This window comes from Triticum aestivum, chromosome 6A, assembly GCF_018294505.1.
Source record: "Triticum aestivum cultivar Chinese Spring chromosome 6A, IWGSC CS RefSeq v2.1, whole genome shotgun sequence".
Lineage (NCBI taxonomy): Eukaryota > Viridiplantae > Streptophyta > Magnoliopsida > Poales > Poaceae > Triticum > Triticum aestivum.
The window spans coordinates 17,383,011-17,406,173 of NC_057809.1; the positions used below are offsets into that span (position 1 = coordinate 17,383,011).

The following is a 23,163-nucleotide window of genomic DNA, read 5'->3' on the forward strand; positions in this document are numbered from 1 at the left end:
CAAAGCTGGGCGTCTTGGATTCCAAGGATTGATGGGTGAATTGAAGATTGAAAAGGAGGATGAAGCAAGAAGATGAACGTGGGGATGAAAGCGGTAGTGATGTTGTCTGATGAACTTTGCGGATGGATGAGGCGTTGAGGTTGTTAGATGGTAAGATAGTGTGGCTGTCATAACAGTAGGGTCCTGAATTGTTCTTTTCTCCTTTATTTGCTTATCCTTCCTGTGAGAGGGAGGATTGGGGTGTTTCAAACGCTGGCAGGTTTGGATCGGGTGGGTGACGGGTGCGTTCTGGTTCTAATCAGAGATTTATGGTTTCGTTAATGAAATCGAGGGAAACCCCCTTATTTTAAAAGAAGGTCATACTCTTCAGAGCAATACATAGTGTGTGTAAAATTGTGAGAAAACATGTTGCATATTAGTTCACCTTCTCATTTTATATACCTCCCAAATGATCATACTATCTACATGGATGTAAGATTATTATTATTATCTTATTTATAAAAACTTGAAATACACAATTTTTCTTGGTTAAAAATAGGATTTGAACACAAATTTGCCGTCAGATTTCTAAGCATGTGAAATCTAACGTCCGGGATGGAAAATTATATTACAAAGGATGACAATTTCCTTCAGCAAGCATGGAAAATCGCTGCCATGCTTAGTTTTTTGGCAGGATTTGTCATGTTTGTTGAAGAGAGTTGCCATGATCGCGACAACATAATTTTCCATCCTGGGCATCAGATTTGTTATGCTTAAAAATCTAACATCAGATTTTTTATCATTCCCATAAAGAGAAGCAATTCCTTCTTTGTGACATAGGATCCAGATCTATTATTAGAATTCATCAAAGCCCTCCAAACATAATAAAAATTACATTAAGGTCTCAGAACCACCTTATGACCATTGCCGCCTCCGGAACGAGCCGCTCACGAGTCGCTATTGCCGTTGCCATGCCAGAGTTGGCCTAACATTGTCGGATAGTCAGGAAGTCTTCATGCAAAGCAGTAGTTAGCTCCGTTAAACCCTTGAATCGATCCGAAGAACCTAATACCAAATCTCACTGTTGCATGTGGACGGCGAGAAACCCTAACCCGACTGCCTCGAGGACCTTGCAGGAATCTACCTGGAGCTCCATTTAATCCGTACTGGCAGAGGAACTTTAGGAGGATAATAGCTCGTGGATTGGCCTCCCCTCTACCTACAGCTCCGGCGGCTGGCAGCGAGGAGGGGAACCCTGGTGCCTCAACTCGGCTAGTAGATAGGTTAGGTTTTTAGTCGCTGCGGGGGCAAAAACAAAAGAAGAAGAAGCAAGTTTGTATATATGGATCCATGTTAAGATTAGTATCGCACTTAGTTATTTTTAAATGGGTACACTTAGTTTATGATGATGCAACCTGCAAAGGACAGCCACCGTACACTTGCATGTGTAGGTGGCTAGCTAACTTGTGCCTGTTTTGCAGCAACATTTGCAGAGTCAACTGTTTGGGCGGTTTTGTACTTAGCAACACCAACCACTACCTTGTGATGGGCCAAATATAGTAGCAGAGTCAATTTGCTTCATATAATCAATCATGTAGTGCACTTAACAACAAACAATCTCAATCATACATACATATAGGTTATCACATAGAGTATGTGAAGAGTCCCGCAACCCTGATAAGTTCAAAGGGACAGACATCCTCCGTCTCTCAACATATATATCTCATTGATCCAAATATCTTAGTAACTAGTTGGAGCCATGGTATAAATTAATAAACAGAAGCTGCATAAACAAAAATCGATGGTCAGGCAAATAATGCTATACATTATCTCGATGAGTAGGCCGTGGAAAAAAGAAACGTTGAAAACCGAAAAAGAAAACAAAGAGTTTGAAGAAACCATGTCTCACATGTATAGCTATTGGAAGCTATTACCAGTGATCTGAAATGACACAAGATATGCAACTTCTTAGTCTAACTGATTGCAGATGCATCTACTGTAAATTAAGTAATTACTGTGCCAAGAGGCAGGAAACATTCAATGGAAGAAAAGGCGTACTTGCGTGAGGTCATTTACCTGTGCCCTTGAATTTGAATACATGCTGTCAGTGTCAGGGTTGATATAGTTTGTCAAGTGTTTGTGTTGCAAAGTCAGAGTATCGACTGCGTGCAATGTACACGTCCTTTTATTTTGAGGAAGACCGGAATAATGTGTGTGTGTGTGTGTGTGTACATATGCCATCGCGGCTGCTGGCCGGCCATTGGATCGCGGCAAAAGTTGCACCTGCTGCATGTAAACCATACACTTGCTTCATCCAGTATGTACGTACGTACGTAGGCGGTGCCCCGTTTTCTCACTTTGATTTGCACTGGCCGACATGGGTTCTCTCGGAGGGAACCTGAAGCTTCCGCTGTCCAAGTTGCATCAGTTCACACGGATTGTTGCATCGCGGGTAAGAAACCTGATGCTCAAACTGTTCGTGGAATCTGGCACCGCAGGTAACTTGCAAAGTTCAGAAACCCTGTCACTGTCTGTCCAGTTCAGACACTCGATTCTGGACACGCATCCTGTGGGCTCCACGTGCTGAGCTGTGCATATTCTGGTCTGATCCTTGGCCCATCCCACGGGCCGAGGGCGAGGAGATGCGCGCGGCGACGAGGTTATTCGTCATCATCTTTCTCTCACGACTCCGTTGTACAACCGCTGTTTAAACCTTTACTAACCGCAAGTTGCAGCCATGATTCCGTCAGATGCAATAATACATTCTTCTGTCTGTCCGTCTGTCTGTCTTACCCTTCGGCTGATCAAGAGAGGTGCATGTTGATCCCAATGTCAACTCCTGCGTCATATAAATACCCGATAGACGGGGATTCAAAGCACCAAATCACAGCCATTAGCACCTCCTAGTTACCACTGCAGCTAATCAAGCAAGCTAGCTGCAAGCCGAGGAGCCTAGCTCGATCAAGCAAGGTCGAAATGGAGGTGGAGTCTAGCGCCCATGGCGACGCCGCGGCGAGCAAGTTCACGCTGCCTGTGGACTCCGAGCACAAGGCCAAGTCCTTCAGGCTCTTCTCCTTCGCCAACCCCCACATGCGCACCTTCCACCTCTCCTGGATATCCTTCTTCACCTGCTTTGTCTCCACCTTCGCCGCCGCGCCGTTGGTGCCCATCATCCGTGACAACCTCAACCTCGCCAAGGCCGACATAGGGAATGCCGGTGTGGCATCTGTGTCAGGGTCCATCTTCTCCAGGCTTGCCATGGGCGCCGTCTGCGACCTTTTGGGGCCGCGGTATGGCTGTGCCTTCCTCGTCATGCTCTCAGCGCCAACGGTCTTCTGCATGGCCGTCATCGATGACGCCTCGGGGTACATCGCTGTACGCTTCCTCATTGGCTTCTCCCTCGCCACCTTTGTGTCCTGCCAATACTGGATGAGCACCATGTTCAACAGTAAGATCATTGGCACGGTGAATGGCCTCGCGGCCGGCTGGGGCAACATGGGGGGCGGTGCCACACAACTCATTATGCCACTTGTTTTCCATGCCATCCAAAAGTGCGGTGCCACACCCTTCGTGGCATGGCGTATCGCCTACTTCGTGCCGGGAATGATGCACATCGTCATGGGGTTGCTTGTCCTCACAATGGGCCAAGATCTCCCCGACGGCAACCTTGCGAGCCTCCAGAAGAAGGGAGACATGGCCAAGGACAAGTTCTCCAAGGTCCTTTGGGGCGCCGTCACCAACTACCGGACATGGATCTTCGTCCTCCTCTACGGCTACTGCATGGGTGTCGAGCTCACCACTGACAACGTCATCGCCGAGTACTACTACGACCATTTCCACCTAGACCTTCGCGCTGCAGGCACCATCGCCGCCTGCTTTGGCATGGCCAATATCGTCGCACGTCCTATGGGAGGTTACCTCTCTGACCTTGGCGCTCGCTACTTTGGTATGCGTGCTCGCCTATGGAACATCTGGATCCTCCAGACCGCCGGCGGCGCTTTCTGCATCTGGCTCGGTCGTGCATCGGCCCTCCCCGCCTCAGTGACTGCCATGGTTCTCTTCTCCATCTGCGCCCAAGCTGCATGTGGCGCTGTCTTTGGTGTTGCACCATTCGTTTCCAGGCGTTCCCTTGGCATCATCTCTGGGTTAACCGGCGCTGGTGGCAATGTGGGCGCGGGGCTCACACAACTTCTCTTCTTCACTTCGTCGCAATACTCCACCGGGAGGGGTCTCGAGTACATGGGCATCATGATCATGGCATGCACATTACCTATCACTCTGGTGCACTTCCCACAATGGGGCTCCATGTTCTTCCCGGCCAGTGCTGATGCTACGGAGGAGGAGTACTACGCTTCCGAGTGGTCAGAGGAGGAGAAGGGCAAGGGTCTCCATATCGCAGGCCAGAAGTTTGCAGAGAACTCCCGCTCGGAGCGTGGTAGGCGCAATGTTATCCTCGCCACATCCGCCACGCCGCCCAACAATACACCCCAGCATGTATAAGGCCCTTGTTTTCTGTCACCTATGAATTGTACGGTTCGTCACGTACATATACAAACCGTATATCTACGTCGGCAGCCCCAGCGTAATAAGTTGTATGGGGATTTATCTTTCTACTAGTAAACTTAAGGAAACGCTGGTTTTGCGTTCCTGCTCTGTTCACATGAAATGTATTATCAAATTGAGTCCGAAATTACTACATGCACAGTTTTGATGTTTGTGTGCTTCGTACACCTTCCTTCAAGTAAATTTCGAATGCTTGCACTTTCAATGTATTATCAAATTGCATCCGAAATTACAGCCAATGTGCATTTCAAAATATATAGACGGATACAAAGTCCATTTTGCCGTCCCACATATTATTTGTTCTGACCCCAAAACTGGCAAAGACTCATGAGCTGCAAAATCGAATAAGCAAAGCCATGAGACTATTCAATTTAAACGGCTTGAATTGGTCGATGCGTCCTAAATATTGTAGCCACTGCCACGCCAGATATAGATAGCTGATCCTAGCTATAGTACTAATAACCATTACTTCCTCCTTCCATCTATATAGGGCCTAATGCGTTTTTCGAGGCTAACTTTGACCAAATATTAGAGCAATAATATATGACATGCAACTTACACAAAGCACACCGTTAAATTCGTGTGTGAAAGGAGCTTTCAATGATATAATTTTCACATTGTGCATGTCATGTACTCCCTCCATTTTTATTTACTCTGCATATTAGAGTTGACAGAAGTCAAACTTCGTAAAGTTTGACCAAGTTCATAGAAAAAAATATAAACATCTGTTTTAACTAATCTACATGATATGAAAGTACGTTCAATAATAAATCTAATAGTATTGATTTGTTATTGTATATGTTAATATTTTTGTTTATAAACCTGGTCAAAGTTTATAAAACTTGACTTATATAGATGGAAGGAGGGAGTAGCATAAGCGGGATCCACATGGCAGAGCCTGGAAGATAATCTTAGTTGTTTTTTTGTCTTCTTACGTTAATTCATCCCAATGCGAAATAGTTAAGAACTGAATTTTATAGGAATGGAATCTATAAGGGCCTCTCTTATCAAAGCATTTTTGTAGGAATTTTAAGGGATTGGAATCATTAGGATTTTTTCTAGCAAGGTTGGTCTTTTGAATCGTACGGATTGAATCCTATGAGATTTCTCCTAAGAATTTTCTGTACTACATTTCATAGGCATTTTCGTTTAACACCATCTCATTTTTAAAATAAAAGGAATCATTTGGTTTTTCCTCTGATGCAAAGAAACGAACCAAATTCTTATTGCATTCAAATGGAAATGACGTTGCATTTCTACGTTTTTGTTCTGTTCCTGCGGTTTTTGGAATTCTAAAAATCAAAAAGGCCCTTTTTTCTTCCTATGGTGCCGGGCCCAGGTCTGTACGTGCCTCATCCGTACAACGTGCATGATTAGCTACTGGTGGACGTACGTCATGTTCCGTACGCACGTCGTTTGGAGGCCTTATCAGTTGTCGTGTCAGCTGATTTGTCCACCGAACTTATCTTGTCAGCTCCAAACAACGGAGGCAAATTTGACAAATTTGACCTGTGGACGAAATCAAATCACAGAATGAACTGCTCGTGAAACTATTTCACGCGGCTGACCTTTTTGTGTGACGCCCGACACGAATGCGTCACACTACATTGTGCAACGCCTCACAGATAGACGCTACACGCCTGGCCAACGTTGTATCCCAAACTGCCTAAAAATTGCTAAGTTATTGTGCAGAGCCTACGAGCTAGGCGCTGCACTGTATAGTGTGGCGCCTAGCTCTCAGGCGCTACACTAGTGGTTGCACTACAAAATGAAGCAACCACTAGTGCAACGCCTAGAAGCTAGACGCTGCACTGCATAGTGTGGCGCCTAGCTCTCAGGCGCTGCACACTGACTTAGTAATTTTCGGATCACATGGGTGCGACGCTGGCCAGGCATGTAGCGCCTATCTATGAGGCATTGCACAGTGTAGTGTGGCGCCTTGATGTCGGGCATCACACAAAAAGGTCAACCACGTGAAATAGTTTCACGGACAGTTCATTCTGTGATTTGATTTCGTTCATAGGTCAAATTTGTCAATTTTGCCCCAAAGGATAGCCAGCTAATAGCGTGTAAATGAGTTCTTATCCAAGAGCATATTCAAGGATGTCACATATTTATGTTATGTTGGTCAAACACAACTTCAAATGATGAAATGAACGGACACCGTGTTGAATTCGTCTGCAAATTAGAGCATCTACAGTCACAACGAATAAATCTTGGCCCTTAAACTTCTGCGGACGCGCCCGATTAGTGTCCAGGCGTTTCCATTTTGAGCCCCTATTTGTCTGTCTATGCAGCCATACTTGTCATTTTCTACCTCATATGTCCGGTCACTTGCATGTGATTGGTGACGATGAAGGGCAATAGTTGCATAGTTTGCTCAATTCAGCAGAGGTAACTTTTTGAGTTTTCTTTATGTAAAAGTCTACTCACACACACACACACACACACACACACACACACACACACACACACACACACACACACACACACACACACACACACAATGTATGTATATATACGGCATTAAATTTTACACCCAGAATTATAGTGGAAGAACGCTTCAATAAATTTTTATAATTAGCTTCAATTTCTTCCTCATTTAAAAAAAATTAAAAGGGCAATTGAACAAGTGTCACCATGAAGTAGCAAGAATCTATCAATAAGTAATTTCTTGTCATAGTGACACAGCATGCATGATCCTTGGAAATTAGTGGACAACCACAACATAGAGTTAAATACTACCACAAGTGCTGGCCACAAGAACTTCAAAACAAACATATGTACGTTTCTGCTACAAACCATTCGTGGCAGCCCAAAGTTCATGGAAGCGTCCTTGATTAAACAAATAAAAGTACAGCTCAGATACTTCTTGAAGCTGATCAACCCACGTCGAATGACTTATCACCACCGGCGACGGCGACATTGCAATACATAATTCAGCTACAATTAATCTTTCCTTGTAAAGGAGGATGATCCCGGCCTCTGTATCAGGGCGATGCGTGCAGCTAAAATTAATCAAGTCAAGCTAAAGGGGTAAAAAGTAATAGCTAGATGCATAAGGTTGGCTAGCCTGGACGTGGGCAGGTGTTTAATAAATTTTACATGTCTCATATTTTTTTCTTTTCTTTTCTCACATCTATTTTCTTAATCAGAAAAACATACATAAATAACCCACTACAAATGTTCTTAGGAATCCCTATATATGAATGTAGTGTCCATTCGGAGACATCCGATTTGATACATATGTAGTAGTACTAGTTCTGCATTAGTGTGACATGTGATCTATTTCGTGTTTTGTCTAGGCCTTGAGCAAGTCATCTTGTATATTTGTAGTAATGTTTAAAACTTCACCACAAATATTGATGTGTGCATAAATGGATCCAGAGGCCAGGGTCCACCATTTCGGGGAAAAATGGATGTGGATATCATTAGTGTCGAACAAAAAATCAGAATGAATTGAGCAGCAATCACATTCAGTCACATGGATATATTTCTTTTTTTTGCAGGGACATGGATATATTTCTTGACTGTCAGAGATATTGCTAATTTGTTTCCATGACTAACTATCCCGTGAATACATGATGTGCTTAAATTTTATGTAAAACAAATACATAGTAGGTTGGGCACTTGAGTTTACAGTTTATCAAATTCTGAACCATAATTTTTACTCTCTTCGTCCTATAATATAAGACCGCTCTAGTGTAAAAAACGCTCTTATATTATGAAACGGAGGGGAAGATACTAATATCGAAGTTGTATGATTTTAAAATTATTTAAGACTGCGGTGGGTGGGTGGGTGTGCAAATGGCCTGCCTGGCCATGTTGGAGCTCAGTACGATATGTGTTGGAGCCAGATATTTTTGCCTCGGCTTTAGAAAAATCTTGTGAACAACGATCAGGTGGTTGTGTGGTTGGTAGCATGGATATCTTACCCCCTTTTAAAACATAGGCAGGGAAATTGCAGTGTCCTGCTTCCTGGCATGAAACACTCTTAATTTGCTTCTAGAATACATCCCTGTCTCCCTGGAAAAGCCAAAACACCCTTTCAACAAGCCTAATGCTAGTCTACTCTCTTGCTATTACATAATCATCATTCATATTGCGTTCAATTATACACACCTAACGGACATATGTTGTTTAATTGCACCAACCTGGTTACCAAAATACTACTAGCTGATGAGATTACCGACGATGCAGTGAGAACATCAATCACCACATATAATATTTCATATGTAATAATAATATGTCTATTTGACGAAGAAATGCACCTACCTAGCTAACCCTTCGGAGTCAACTCCTTGCATGGTTTTGTACTTGGCCAGTAGCAATCAGTTCAACATGTCGATTTGTTAATTGTGAAAAAACAATGAAATATATATTACCAGGCTCTCAATTATAGATATAACACACATAAATATACTTAGACGACCCTGATAGATTCTAAGGGACAAACAGGCCCGTCTCTCATTTATATCCATGTTTATAATTTTAGCTACCCTGGTGTCAGTATTATTAATGAAACACAAATAAAAAAAGGAATCCAACCAAGAATGTTACAGAAATCTTACTGAACGATTGTTTCCTGGCAGTGTTTTTTAGGGAAGGGTCTCTGGTGCATCCAATCCTGCCCGTGAATCTCAAACGTTGAGAGTGTGGGAATTCCAGTTCGCTCCCATGCATCATCCTGGGCGAACTACACAAACCTTCGCTCCCATGTAGCCTCCAGAGTGCACGATGCAAACATTCGCTCCCATTCAACCTCCCGACCGTATGACCCCATGTGTAACATGACACTCCCCTGTGATGTAGCATGACGATAAATGGAAGCACGTATGACAATTTCTTCATGTATGGCAACTTCTCTACATAGTATGGCAATTCACGCAGCTGTAGTATGGCAATCCGGAACATGTGGGCAACTTCCCCTTTTCTGAGCCTGGCAATTGTCTCTTTGCTGTAGCATGCCGAATCGCTAAAACGCAGCGCAATGTTCTCTATTGCAGTAGTCCAATCCCTGAAATGTATGACAATTCTTTCTGCTATAGCATGGCAATTATTTCTTCTTAGCATGGCAAATCTACCCATTATAGAATGACAAATCTCTGTTATAGCATGGAAAATCCTAAAACGTTCTTGAGAGTCGGGTCTTGAGGGAACACTCTCTAGAGGCGTCGTGCGTTCGAATGGATCTTCCAGAGCGAACGATTGTTCGTGCTAGGGACACCAGGAAGGACAAATTCTCTCCCTGTTGGAGTAGTAATGTTATACATGACGGAAAATGAGTGAAATATTGGAAGGGAAAATTAAATTGTGAATTTCCGGTACCCAAAATGACTTTTGAAGATGCCTAGTTTGAAACCATAAAAACATTTGCAACATAACAAGTAAAATAAATTTCGTCGGGGAGGCCCGATACTATAATAAATAGGAAATTATATTCGAGTCCATATGAAAATAAGCTTAGTTGGTAGGACTGTACATCTACTCTCTCATCAAAGTGAATTAGCCTCACTACCATCCTAGTACATTTTCCCTCCAAGTATGAATGGATGCCCCCCCCCCCCCCCCGGCCATGCAGCGATTCAAGCATATAATATTAAAAAGAATACCAAATGCATTAAGCTGAACAAAACCAGCATACAATATATATAAAAATATAATGACTATCAAAATGCATGTGGCCTGCTTTGGGAAGAGCAACATTGTGGAAGTTCAAAGCCAAAAAACATACAAAGCAACCAAGGATGAATTAGAGCTAAACAATGAACCCAACCAAGGGATTCACCTTGGAGAGCACATCACTACCTCCCAAGACAATGCATTCAAGGAAAGAACGTACATTCGCCAACGTGTGGATCAAATCAAAAACTTTCAGTTGAGTGGCCTGACACCAACATACACTAGTTGGACCAACTAGTAAAGAAACTACATCCTCAAGAAGATGATAATGCATGTATGTTGATGTTGTCTGATTGAGCAATTGAAGGCTAGATTAAGGGTTTTCACCCCCGAAACCATGAATAGACGCCCCTACACCCTACAGAGCGCCGCAGTTTCCCAAGTGCACAATGGTTTTCCACCATATCTGAGAGTCTATGCATTATCAGTATATGCAAAATTGCTGACGCAGATAGCCTCACTATCATCAGTGCAAATTATCTAGCTAGTCTGCATAAGCAAGAATTAACTAAAGATACACGAGGTCATTACTTGTCCCCTTGCATGCTATCAGTGTCAGGTTTGACATACACTTTCCAAGCAACAGCGGCCAGTTTGCAAAGTCAGCGAATGGACTGTGTGTGTAATGCGTGTATGCCGTCGCCGTACGTCGTGGCTAGCTGTCCGTTGGATCGTTGCAAAGGTTGCAAGTAGCAAACTGAAAAGTAAGAACAAGCTGTGGACCAGGCTGGCTGGCTTTGAAGATTCTACTGTCCTTAATTAGGATATTTGACGATACTGTATAGCCAACAAGTGAGCAAATAAACATCGTACATAATCTTTCTCTATCACATTGGGACAAGGTAAACTTTTCCTTTCTGTAGTGTGCACAAGAAATTCGATTCTGGACATGCATCGTGTGACCTTGCATATTCTGATCCTTGGTCGATCCCACGGGGTGAGGGCGCAGAGATGCGCGCGGCGACGAGATTAGTGCGTTATTTAATCGCAGCTGCTCTTGCCATGATTCCGTCAGATGCAATAATACATTCTTTCCTGGGTCGACAATGCTAATTGCACTTAACCTACAGCCAAGAGTTGTGGTGCGTTTATGCCTATCCAAGTGTCAACTCTGCTAATAGCATATGCATGTGAGCGTGTCTCGCTATAAATACCAAACCGATGCGAGATACAAAGCATCAGCCATACTACCACATCACCATTACTACATTCAAGCAAAGCTCAAGAGCAGCAGCAACAGCCACCATTAGCTGTTTTTAGTTGCCAGGAAATATGGAGGTCGAGGCGGGTGCGCATGGTGACACCGCCGCGAGCAAGTTCACGCTGCCCGTGGACTCCGAGCACAAGGCCAAGTCCTTCAGGCTGTTCTCCTTCGCCAACCCGCACATGCGCACATTCCACCTCTCCTGGATCTCCTTCTTCACGTGCTTCGTCTCCACCTTTGCCGCAGCACCGTTGGTGCCCATCATCCGCGACAACCTCAACCTCGCCAAGGCTGACATCGGCAATGCCGGTGTGGCATCCGTGTCCGGGTCCATCTTCTCCAGGCTTGCCATGGGGGCCGTGTGCGATCTACTCGGCCCGCGTTATGGATGTGCCTTCCTCGTCATGCTCTCCGCGCCGACTGTATTTTGCATGGCAGTCATCGATGACGCATCGGGGTATATCGCCGTTCGTTTCCTCATCGGCTTCTCGCTCGCCACCTTTGTATCATGCCAGTATTGGATGAGCACAATGTTCAACAGCAAGATCATCGGCACGGTCAACGGCCTAGCGGCTGGGTGGGGCAACATGGGTGGTGGCGCCACACAGCTCATCATGCCACTCGTTTTCCATGCCATCCAAAAGTGTGGTGCCACGCCCTTTGTAGCATGGAGAATTGCCTACTTCGTGCCAGGAATGATGCACATCGTGATGGGCTTGCTCGTGCTCACCATGGGGCAAGATCTTCCTGACGGAAACCTTGCGAGCCTCCAGAAGAAGGGAGACATGGCCAAGGACAAGTTCTCCAAGGTCCTTTGGGGTGCCGTCACCAACTACAGGACATGGATCTTCGTCCTCCTTTACGGCTACTGTATGGGCGTTGAGCTCACCACCGACAACGTCATCGCCGAGTACTACTATGACCACTTCCACCTAGACCTTCGCGCCGCCGGCACCATCGCCGCCTGCTTCGGCATGGCCAACATTGTGGCGCGTCCTATGGGTGGCTACCTCTCTGACCTTGGTGCTCGCTACTTCGGCATGCGTGCTCGCCTTTGGAACATCTGGATCCTCCAGACCGCTGGTGGAGCTTTCTGCATCTGGCTCGGTCGTGCATCGGCCCTCCCAGCCTCAGTCACAGCTATGGTCCTCTTCTCCATTTGCGCGCAAGCTGCCTGTGGTGCTGTCTTTGGCGTCGCACCCTTTGTTTCCAGGCGTTCTCTTGGTATCATCTCCGGGCTGACCGGCGCGGGTGGCAACGTGGGTGCGGGGCTCACACAACTTCTCTTCTTCACTTCGTCACAATACTCCACCGGTAGGGGTCTTGAGTACATGGGCATTATGATCATGGCATGCACGCTGCCTGTCACCCTCGTGCACTTCCCACAGTGGGGTTCCATGTTCTTTCCAGCCAGCGCAGATGCCACAGAGGAGGAGTACTATGCCTCCGAGTGGTCCGAGGAGGAGAAGAACAAGGGTCTCCATATTGCCGGCCAAAAGTTTGCCGAGAACTCCCGCTCGGAGCGTGGCAGGCGCAATGTCATCCTTGCTACATCCGCAACGCCACCCAACAACACGCCCCAACATGTGTAGGACCCAAGTTTTGTTTTCTACCTTCGAAGCATACATTTAAGTATATACAGGCCATACATATGTATGCCTGCAACCCCACGTAATTAATAAGTTGTATGGGGATTTACCTTTCTGCTAAACACTAGCTTCCATGCAAGCATGCATGCGAACGAGGGTATATGTGCTATAAAATTCAGTCCGAAATTGCATGAACATTTGAAATTTTGTGTACTTTCGGTTCTTCCACCAAGGAAATTTAAATACTTGGAGTTACATGTTCGAGATGTTCGAGCAGGTCTATAGTCACGGTGAAAGTCTAAACTAAACCAAGTGATATACTCCAACTGCAAATATACGAATATGTACGAAGTCAATTTTACCGTCCCAACTACCCCTAAACTCATGAGACTATTTCAAAAGTTTGAAATGATGTGGCCGAAATGTGGTAGCCGCGCCAGCTAATTGATTCTAATGACCAAGTCAATCAATATTTTTAGTAAAATTTTCATACTCGGTTTTCTTAAAAAAAACTACCTTCTTCCTATTCGGCATTCGCTAGGGGCAAGCAAGAGCCAGTGATGATGCATAGGTAAATGGCGACATGCAACAATCCCGGTAAAGACGAGGGCGTAAATGAGGTATAGGGTTATAGGGATTGGAGTGCATGGGGTTAAAGGAGCCAAAATCGGGCATATGAGGCGGGTTGTAGTTGCTACGCCAGGAGAGGCCGAGGGATGTGAATTGTGGAAAGGGAGTAGGAGCAGTTGTGTGTGAAGAGATGGGACCTCTAAAATATGAGATGGAAACCCCTAAAATATAAAGTGTAGTTTGATTGTCCAAATATACACTTTAACCAATAATTACTTCAAAGATATGCTGTTTATTTTACATACATATAGACACTATTAGATTTTATTCAATTGCACTTTTCCGTATGATTGTGATTTTATAACGATTGAGTTAATTTGAGTAGTGGAGATGGGGAAGATTAGCTCAATTTTTGTAGCCCAGCAGTAGAATGTAGCATTTTTTTTTCTTTTTTATTAGTAGCAACTGGTTGACTCGCCATGTTCCGTACATACGTACTGCCTCATGTTGTTGGAGTCCTTATCAGTTGCCGTGTCCGCTGATCATGTGCATATCCTTTGGTCCACCGAACTTATCTTGTCAGCTCCAAACGGATAGCCTGCTAGTAGCGTGTATATATGCTCGAATGGAAGTCAAATTAAACCTGTAAGTAGCACATATTTTATTAGTTCTTCACAAAAGTATTTAGTTCTGAATACAAAAGAAGAAAAGTCAAGTTTCTGACCTCTGCATTGAGATGCACACAACCTCACAAGTACATTAAATATCTCGAGAAAGCACCTGGTGAAAAATGTATTGCTACCAAAAGAAGAAAACATCTCCATAAACAAGAACATGTCTTAGCTTGCTGCCCTATTGTGAAGACTAGGCTGACATCCATGTTGAGTAAAGAGCATAACTAGTGTTTGCATAAATGGGTTCATATCTGAGAGCAAATTCAACCATGTCAGATATTGAGCGTTTATTGGTCAAACTAAACTGAATCTTGGAATGTGAGGATACTATGTTGAATTTGTGAACAAAATGTTTAAGCTGAGACGGAGGCTGGAGGCCATGCCGGAAGGGCAACAGCATTAGCTGCATAGTTTGCCGTTTGCTCGATTCAGCAGAGGTAACATTTTGAGTTTTCTTTATGTATAAGTCCACTGATTGACCCATATGTACAACATTAAAATTTTATATTCGGAATTAGAGTGGAAGAGCGGCATGATTCAATAAAGATTTATAATTAGAGTCAATTTTTAAAAATATGGTCAATAGGAGAAGTGTCACCATAAAGTAGCAACCATATATCAATCAACAAGGAATTTCTTGTCACAGCTAGACAGCTTGATCCTTGGAAATTAGTCGACAACCACAACATAGAGTAAAATACTACTACAAGTGCCGACCACACAAGAACCATTCAAAAGAAACATGTGTACGTTTCTGCTAGCAAGCTTTCGTGGTAGCCCAAAGTTCATGAAAAGCGTCCTTGATTAAACAATTAAAAGTACAGCTCAGGTACTTCTTGAAGCTGATCAACCCACGTCGAATTGTTTATCACCATCGAGAATGATATTTTATTATGAAACTCAGGTAGATATTAATCAGGTCATTAAGCGGGCAACAAAATAAAACAGCTCGGCTTGCACATGGGAAGCTCTATAATAGATTTTACAATGTGTATATGTTCTTATATCCTACTTTTCGCTAGATCGGCAGAATGAACTTAGATGAAGATCCCACATACGAGTGCTGAATAGAAATACGTAATGAATATATATGAGTCTTAAACTCGTTATCATGTTCAGTCACATAGATATTTGTTCAATGTAATATATATTGCCAAATGTTTTCCATAACTATCCCATGCATATGTGAGGTGCTTTATTTGTTGATAAAAGAAAATAAATACTTTGAGTTTAATCTTTACCAAATTACGTGTCTTAATTTAAGTGTTGCTATATAATTTGAAGTTTTGTGACTAATAATTTATCAAGGATTACGACAAGAGGGGCCGACCACATGGCTAGTAGCTAAATACTCCTACCGTTCCAAAAGCGCGCACACATTTCAAGAATCATGTTTGACCATATATGACCAATGAATGTAGGTTATGTGCCACAAAACTTAGAGCATCTCCAGGCGCGCCCCCAACAGCCCCCCCCCCCCCCGCCCCAGGCCACTTTTTCGGCGCTGGCACCGAAAAAACGCCCCAGTCGCGTCCCCAGGATGCTGAAATCCGCTGGTTCGGCCCGTTTTTGGGCCCGACGATCGCAGGCCGAACCCGGCGCACTGGGGGCGTTCGGGGGCTCCAGCGCAAGGGAAAAGCATGGCTGGCCCACACCATCAGACAAAAAGTCAAGTTTTTTTTCCCCGACTCGCCTCCCAGCCCCCGTGCGCTCGGCCGCCAACAGCTGTATCCCAGCACCGCCCACCGCCCTTCACCGCTAGATAGCCAATCCCCGTCGGGAAAAGAGCAGAGGTTCGCCGAGGCAGCCCCTCCACCAGCAGCTGGGCATTTTTCACGCCATTTCCGACCGCGGAGGGGCAGTTTAGCGGCGGGGACGCGCCCACCGGGCGCAAGGTGTTCGGCGATTTGCCTACCTCGGCGATGGACTCGAACGACGAGGAAGCGCTCGTCGTGCTGCTGAAGGAGGAAGCCGAGGCCGACGTCCAGGAAGAGGAACATCTCATGGTCCTCGCCGCCCTCGCCGCCCTGCTGGCGAGCAATGAAAAGTCGCGGCTAGGTGGCTCGGCGCCGGGGCGGATGAAAGCAAAGAACCGGCATCGTCTCGAAGGCTAATGCATGCTCTACTCCGACTACTTCGCCCACGCTCCACTGCACGGCGACAAAACATTTCAGCGTCGTTATCGAATGAGCCAAAACTTTTCCTCGGGATTGTGAATTCCATCCGGGAATTCGACAGCTACTTCAAGTGCAAGAATGATTGCACCAGAAAAATTGGATTCACCTCGATCCAGAAGTGCATGACAGCGATGAGGATGCTTGCATATAGAGCTCCCGGTGATTCGCTCGATGACTATGGGCGGATGGCCGAGTCCACCACCATTAAGTGTTTCTACAAGTTCTGTCGGGCAGTCGTGGCAGTATTTGGACCGCAATACTTGCGAACACCCAATGCGGAAGACACTGCTTGGATCCTAGCACAGAATGCAGCAAGAGGATTTCCTGGAATGCTTGGAAGCATCGACTGCATGCATTGGGAATGGAAGAACTGCCCATTTGCTTGGCAGGGTATGTACAAAGACGCCAAAGGCGGTTGTAGTGTGGTACTTGAGGCGGTGGCCACACAGGACCTCTGGATTTGGCACTCCTTTTTTGGTATGCCAGGAACTCACAATGACATCAACATGCTGCAGTGCTCCCCTGTCTTTGCCAAGCTTGTTGAAGATCATTCTCCTCCGGTGAACTTCAAGGTCAATGGGCGGCACTACAACAAGGGGCACTACCTAGCTGATGGCATCTATCCGAGATGGTCTGCATTTGTGAAGACTATCTCAAACGCTGTGCCAGGAGGCAAGAAGTCCTACTTTGCCAAGGTGCAGGAGGCTTGCAGGAAGGATGTCGAGCGGGCTTTTGGTGTGCTCCAATCTCGATTTACTGTTGTCCGCTACCCTGCTCAGACCTGGTCTAAAGATCAAATGTGGGAGATCATGACTTGCTGTGTCATCTTGCACAACATGATCATCGAGAGCGAGCAGAAAGAGCCAGTGTTTGACACTGAACCATACTACAGGCAGGGTCCTCTAGCCGAAGTTGATCACCAGCTACCGGCAACCTGGACTGCCTACCTCAGTATGCGTCAGGGGATCCGAGACCCACAGGTGCATCATCAACTGCAGCGGGATCTGGTGGAGCACCTATGGAGGCTCAAGGGCGACGCCGGGCTCAACATGTGATGAAATATGAGTTTTTATTTGTTGAACTATATAATTTGTATTGAACTATTTGTTGTTGAACTATTTGATTTTCTGTGATGAACTATGTGATAAAAAAATATTTATGTTCATAATTGAACACCGAGCCACGACGAACCACGCCGAATATGGGCTGATTCTTGCCCATATGGGGCCTTTATTCGCCGAAAGTGGGCCAAAAACTGGGCCAATCTCGGCGCCTGGGGGCGGCGACTAGATGCCCAACTGCCCCCAGCGCCGATTGTATCGCCGGCTCGCCCCCAGGGGGGCGATTTTTATGCCTCTTGGGGGGCCAATGGCCGGAGATGCTCTTACATCACTAGACTTGTACTGTCAAGAAATTTTTGGTATGATTTTGGTTTCACATGACTCATATGTTATTGGTGTAATTTATGATAGAAGTTAAATCTCAAACTGCATGTGCAACCTTATAAACAAGAATGAAGGGAGTACCTGGCTGTGTAGGCCCTTTTAGCTTTTGACTCAGCTTTTGAAATATCTTGCGAACAAAGATCAGCTGGTTGTGCTTGGTAGCAAGGACATATTTTTTCCTTAAAAAACAAAATCGGCATGAAAATTGTATTGTCATGCTTCCTGGCACTTAACACTATTCGCACCTTCTATATACAAAAGAGTAACTAAAACTATATATTGTATTCGAGAATTCATCCATGTTTCCCTCAAAAAGCCAAACCACTCTTTGAACAAGCCCTAATGCTTGTCTACCCTCCTGCTATCACATAATCAGCATGCACACTGCATTCAATTATACCCACCTAATGGTCATCATTTAATTTCACCAACCTGATTACAAATTAGTAGCTTATTAGATTACGATGATGGAGGAAGAACAACAACCAAGATATATAGTATTGCATGTGTTGTGTAATAACATATGTATTTGGAGAAGAAATGCAGCTACCTAGCTAACCATTCAGAGTCAACTCTTTGCAAGAATTTGTACTCGGATAGTGGCAATCAGTTCTGACATATAGACTTGTTCTTGTGGAAAAGTGACGCAATATATATATTGCCATTGTCTCAGTTATATATATATATATATATATATATATATATATATATATATATATATATATATATATATATATAACATACACATGAATAAACTTCGACGGCTCTGATAAGTTCAAAGGGACAGACATACTGTGTCTCTCATTCTCTACATATACATGTGTTAACACTCTTGAATACTCCAGTATGATTTACGAAAATGAAGTTACACAAACAAAAGAAAGCATCTAACCAATAATGATATGCATAATGTTAATTAGTAGATAACAGAAAACCTAAGATTTATTATATGGGAAAAGGCAAACTGATAATTATTGAAGATGTCTATAATGTTAAATCATAAAACATTTGCAACACAAAAAGTTAAAGGGAAACTATATGGGAGGCCTGATATTGTGATAAATAGGAACCTAAGTCCAACATAAGTAACATCTGTTAGTAGGATTGCAAATATGCCTCTCACCCAAGTGAATTAGGCTCGCTAACTCCCTATTGCTAGGATATCTTGAACCATTTTTTAGTTCAAGAAGGAATGACCCCTCCCCCTCCACCCCCATATGTGCATCGATCCATACATATAACTTTGATAGTGATGTGCAAATAAGCCAAAACAATACAAAGCAGACAAGGATAAACTAAAGCTAATAAATGAACGATAAACCAAGGGATTCTCCTTGGAGAGGACATCACTATCTCCCAGGACATCACTATCTCCCAAGACATCACATTCAAAACGAAGAGAACACACATAAACAAAAGGCTTGATCTCCAGCATCATCGAAGAAACTATACCCTCAACAACATCATGATGTATGTGCATTGATGTTGTTTGATCTAGTAACCAAACACCAGATTAAGGGTTTTTCCCCAAAACCATGAGTAGACGCCCCTACGCACCCAGTATACCGCCCCAGGATATACCAAGAGTGAAATGGCTCATTGCTGCAACATCTCGAGACTAATTTGTAATAAGCGTGCGCAGGATTGCCGACGCAACACTTGTTTTTGAGTTGCCTGAAACTGATTAGTATCGCACGTCAGCGTGAATTAGTCTGCCAAGGTAAGAATTAACTAAAGATACACGAGCTCATTACCTGTCCCCTACTCCCCTTGCATGCTGTCATTGTCGAGTCAGGTTTGACATATGCTTTCCAGGCCGGAATGGCCAGCTTGCAAAGTCAGCTCATCGACTGTGTGTATGTGCGTGTGATGCGCGTACGCCATTGTCGCCTCGCCGGTAGTCGTGGCTGGCTGGCCGTTGGATCGCTGCAAAAGTTGCAAGCAACAAACTGAAACCGTTGCAGCCATGCTCCCATTTCAGTAACAAACTAATAACAACCTGTCGGCCTTGGCTTTGAAGATTCTACACTAGTCCTACTTGGCTCCCTCGAAGCAAACTGTCATCTTTTTACACATTTTATTTATGTTGTCAGCCAAATATTTGGACGCTTCTATTAGAAGGCACCAATTCATATGCATGAAGGTTCCTTGTACCGCTAAGTAATCTTTGTACACATTTTATGTTGTTATACTTGTTAGACACATGTTTGTCACATCATGATCGTATGTGTTTTCTTCAACACAAAGGCCGGAGTGAAATGCGCGGCAGTCCTAATAGTTTTCTTCGTGTAGAAATGCGATTCTGGACACGCATCCTGTGACGTGCCGTGCATATTCTGATCCTTGGTCCATCCCACGGGGTGAGGGCGCCGAGATGCGCGCGGCGACGAGATTACTTAGCTGTCCTGCTCATTTTCCTACCTCTCTCGACCCTGCTGTACGTGCCTTGTTTAATCCCATGATTCCGTCAGGTGCAATAATACACATTCTTTCCTTGTTAGACAATGCTAATTGCACTTACAGCCGGTTAAGAGATGAGAGTTGAGAGAAGTTCAATCATCCCAATGTCAACTCTCTGCTGCCTGCAAATGCAAATGTATGCACGCGCATCTGTCTATAAATACCTCGCTGATGCAAGATCAAAAGCACAAACCCCATCGCCATTACATTCCAGGCCAAGCTCAACAGCAGCAGCCACCACCGTTAGCTGCTCATAGTTGTGAGTGTAACTAGGCTAGTTCAAGAAAGATGGAGGTGCAGGCCGGCTCTCATGCCGACTCCGCCGCGAGCAAGTTCACGCTGCCGGTGGACTCCGAGCACAAGGCCAAGTCCTTCAGGCTCTTCTCCTTCGCCAACCCTCACATGCGCACCTTCCACCTCTCGTGGATATCATTCTTCACCTGCTTCGTCTCCACCTTCGCCGCGGCGCCGCTGGTGCCCATCATCCGCGACAACCTCAACCTCGCCAAGGCAGACATCGGCAATGCCGGTGTCGCGTCTGTGTCCGGGTCCATCTTCTCCAGGCTGGCCATGGGCGCTATCTGCGATCTCCTTGGACCGCGGTACGGCTGCGCCTTCCTGGTCATGCTCTCGGCGCCCACCGTCTTCTGCATGTCTGTCATCGATGATGCGTCAGGGTATATCGCCGTCCGCTTCCTCATTGGCTTCTCACTCGCCACCTTCGTGTCATGTCAGTATTGGATGAGCACCATGTTCAATAGCAAGATCATTGGCACTGTCAATGGCCTGGCTGCAGGCTGGGGCAACATGGGTGGCGGTGCCACACAGCTCATCATGCCGCTTGTCTTCCACGCAATCCAGAAGTGTGGTGCCACACCATTTGTAGCATGGCGTATTGCCTACTTTGTGCCGGGAATGATGCACATCGTGATGGGCTTGCTGGTGCTCACCATGGGGCAAGATCTCCCTGACGGGAACCTTGCAAGCCTCCAGAAGAAGGGAGACATGGCCAAGGACAAGTTCTCCAAGGTCCTTTGGGGCGCCGTCACCAACTACCGGACATGGATCTTCGTCCTCCTCTACGGCTACTGCATGGGTGTCGAGCTCACCACCGACAATGTCATCGCCGAGTACTACTACGACCACTTCCACCTAGACCTCCGTGCTGCAGGCACCATCGCCGCTTGTTTCGGCATGGCCAACATCGTTGCACGTCCTATGGGTGGCTACCTCTCCGACCTTGGTGCCCGGTACTTCGGCATGCGCGCTCGCCTTTGGAACATCTGGATCCTCCAAACCGCCGGCGGCGCTTTCTGCATCTGGCTCGGTCGTGCATCAGCCCTCCCTGCCTCAGTGACTGCCATGGTGCTCTTCTCCATCTGCGCCCAAGCCGCGTGTGGTGCTGTATTTGGCGTCGCACCCTTTGTTTCTAGACGTTCCCTTGGCATCATCTCCGGGCTGACCGGTGCTGGTGGAAACGTGGGTGCGGGGCTCACGCAACTTCTCTTCTTTACTTCATCACAATACTCCACTGGAAGGGGTCTCGAGTACATGGGCATCATGATCATGGCATGCACGCTGCCTGTCGCTCTTGTGCACTTCCCACAGTGGGGCTCGATGTTCTTCCCGGCCAGCGCCGACGCCACAGAGGAGGAGTACTATGCCTCCGAGTGGTCGGAGGAGGAGAAGAACAAGGGTCTCCATATTGCCGGCCAAAAGTTTGCTGAGAACTCACGCTCGGAGCGTGGCAGGCGCAACGTCATCCTTGCCACGTCCGCCACGCCACCCAACAATACGCCCCAGCACGTATAAGATTGGATTGTTTTTCATGTACTATGTACAAGTACTAAACTACAGTGCATGCAAATATACACATCGTATATATACGCCTGCAACATCGGCTGTAATAAGGCGTACGAATTTAGATTTCTAGTGTAGGCCTGTGTAATGCGTTTCTTACGCACGAAATGTTTTGGTGTGTGCATGCACGCATGCGAGGTACCTGTACCTGTGGTCTGAATTTACAACAACTTTGAGATTATGTGTCTTGTGTACCTCCGATTCCTCTCCTGGCAAGTTTAGATACATAATCTGCAAAAATGGCAGTGGCACTCAGTTAATTTTCTCCATACATGAGTTATTAATTTCTTAATTTAGGTGCCAATAGTATACCTAAATCGTGAACCTAGGTTAGCACCTACCTTAGAAAAACAAAATACTTCATTCAAATTTGAGGTTTCACATTTCAATTTTTCTTTTGAGGTTCCAAGCCCACCAAATAATTCCACATCTCCTGCAAGCTAATACTCCCTCCGTCCCAAAATAAGTGTCTCAACTTTGTATTAACTTTAGTACATAGTTGAACTAAAGTCAAGACACTTATTTTGGGACAAAGGGAGTAGTTGTTTCATTGGGGAACAAGACTTCCACTCTCACCCACATTCCAAATAAATAGTACTCCCTTCGTCTCATAATGTAAGACGTTTTTTGACACTACACTAGTGTCAAAAAACGTCCTATATTATGGGACGGAGGGAGTAGTATACTAATGACTAGAAATTTCAAATTAGCAACTAGATAATTAAATTTTGAAAGAGTTTAGGTATTTTGATTGAGAGGGCATGGCGGAAGTACGGAACATGTTGACGAGGCTTGAAATAACCTTTATAAATGAGATTCAAAACTTCAACTAGGGTCCAGCCTTCCGTGGACTTCTAATTGAATTTCAACTACCATTATTACAATGGAAGTTTCAATTTGACCTTATATACTTTTCAATGGTTTGGACAAGCTTTTTTGGTAACCGAAATTTTTGCACCT

The 23,163-nt window shown here is 45.2% G+C and overlaps 3 protein-coding genes across 3 annotated transcripts; all 3 read left to right on the top strand.

The window, feature by feature from the left end:
- The first annotated feature begins 2,905 nt into the window (after positions 1 to 2,905).
- Positions 2,906 to 4,629, top strand: LOC543444 (high-affinity nitrate transporter 2.1). The gene has a single exon (XM_044549984.1). The coding sequence runs from the start codon at positions 2,956 to 2,958 to the stop codon at positions 4,477 to 4,479; it is 1,524 nt and encodes a 507-aa protein (XP_044405919.1). The 5' UTR covers positions 2,906 to 2,955; the 3' UTR covers positions 4,480 to 4,629.
- Positions 4,630 to 11,496: 6,867 nt separating this feature from the next.
- On the top strand, positions 11,497 to 13,020 carry LOC123130029 (high-affinity nitrate transporter 2.1-like). Its single transcript, XM_044549983.1, has one exon. The coding sequence runs from the start codon at positions 11,497 to 11,499 to the stop codon at positions 13,018 to 13,020; it is 1,524 nt and encodes a 507-aa protein (XP_044405918.1).
- Positions 13,021 to 20,631: 7,611 nt separating this feature from the next.
- On the top strand, positions 20,632 to 22,155 carry LOC123130030 (high-affinity nitrate transporter 2.1-like). The gene has a single exon (XM_044549985.1). It carries the CDS (start codon positions 20,632 to 20,634, stop codon positions 22,153 to 22,155), a length of 1,524 nt encoding a protein of 507 aa, XP_044405920.1.
- Positions 22,156 to 23,163: the final 1,008 nt, after the last annotated feature.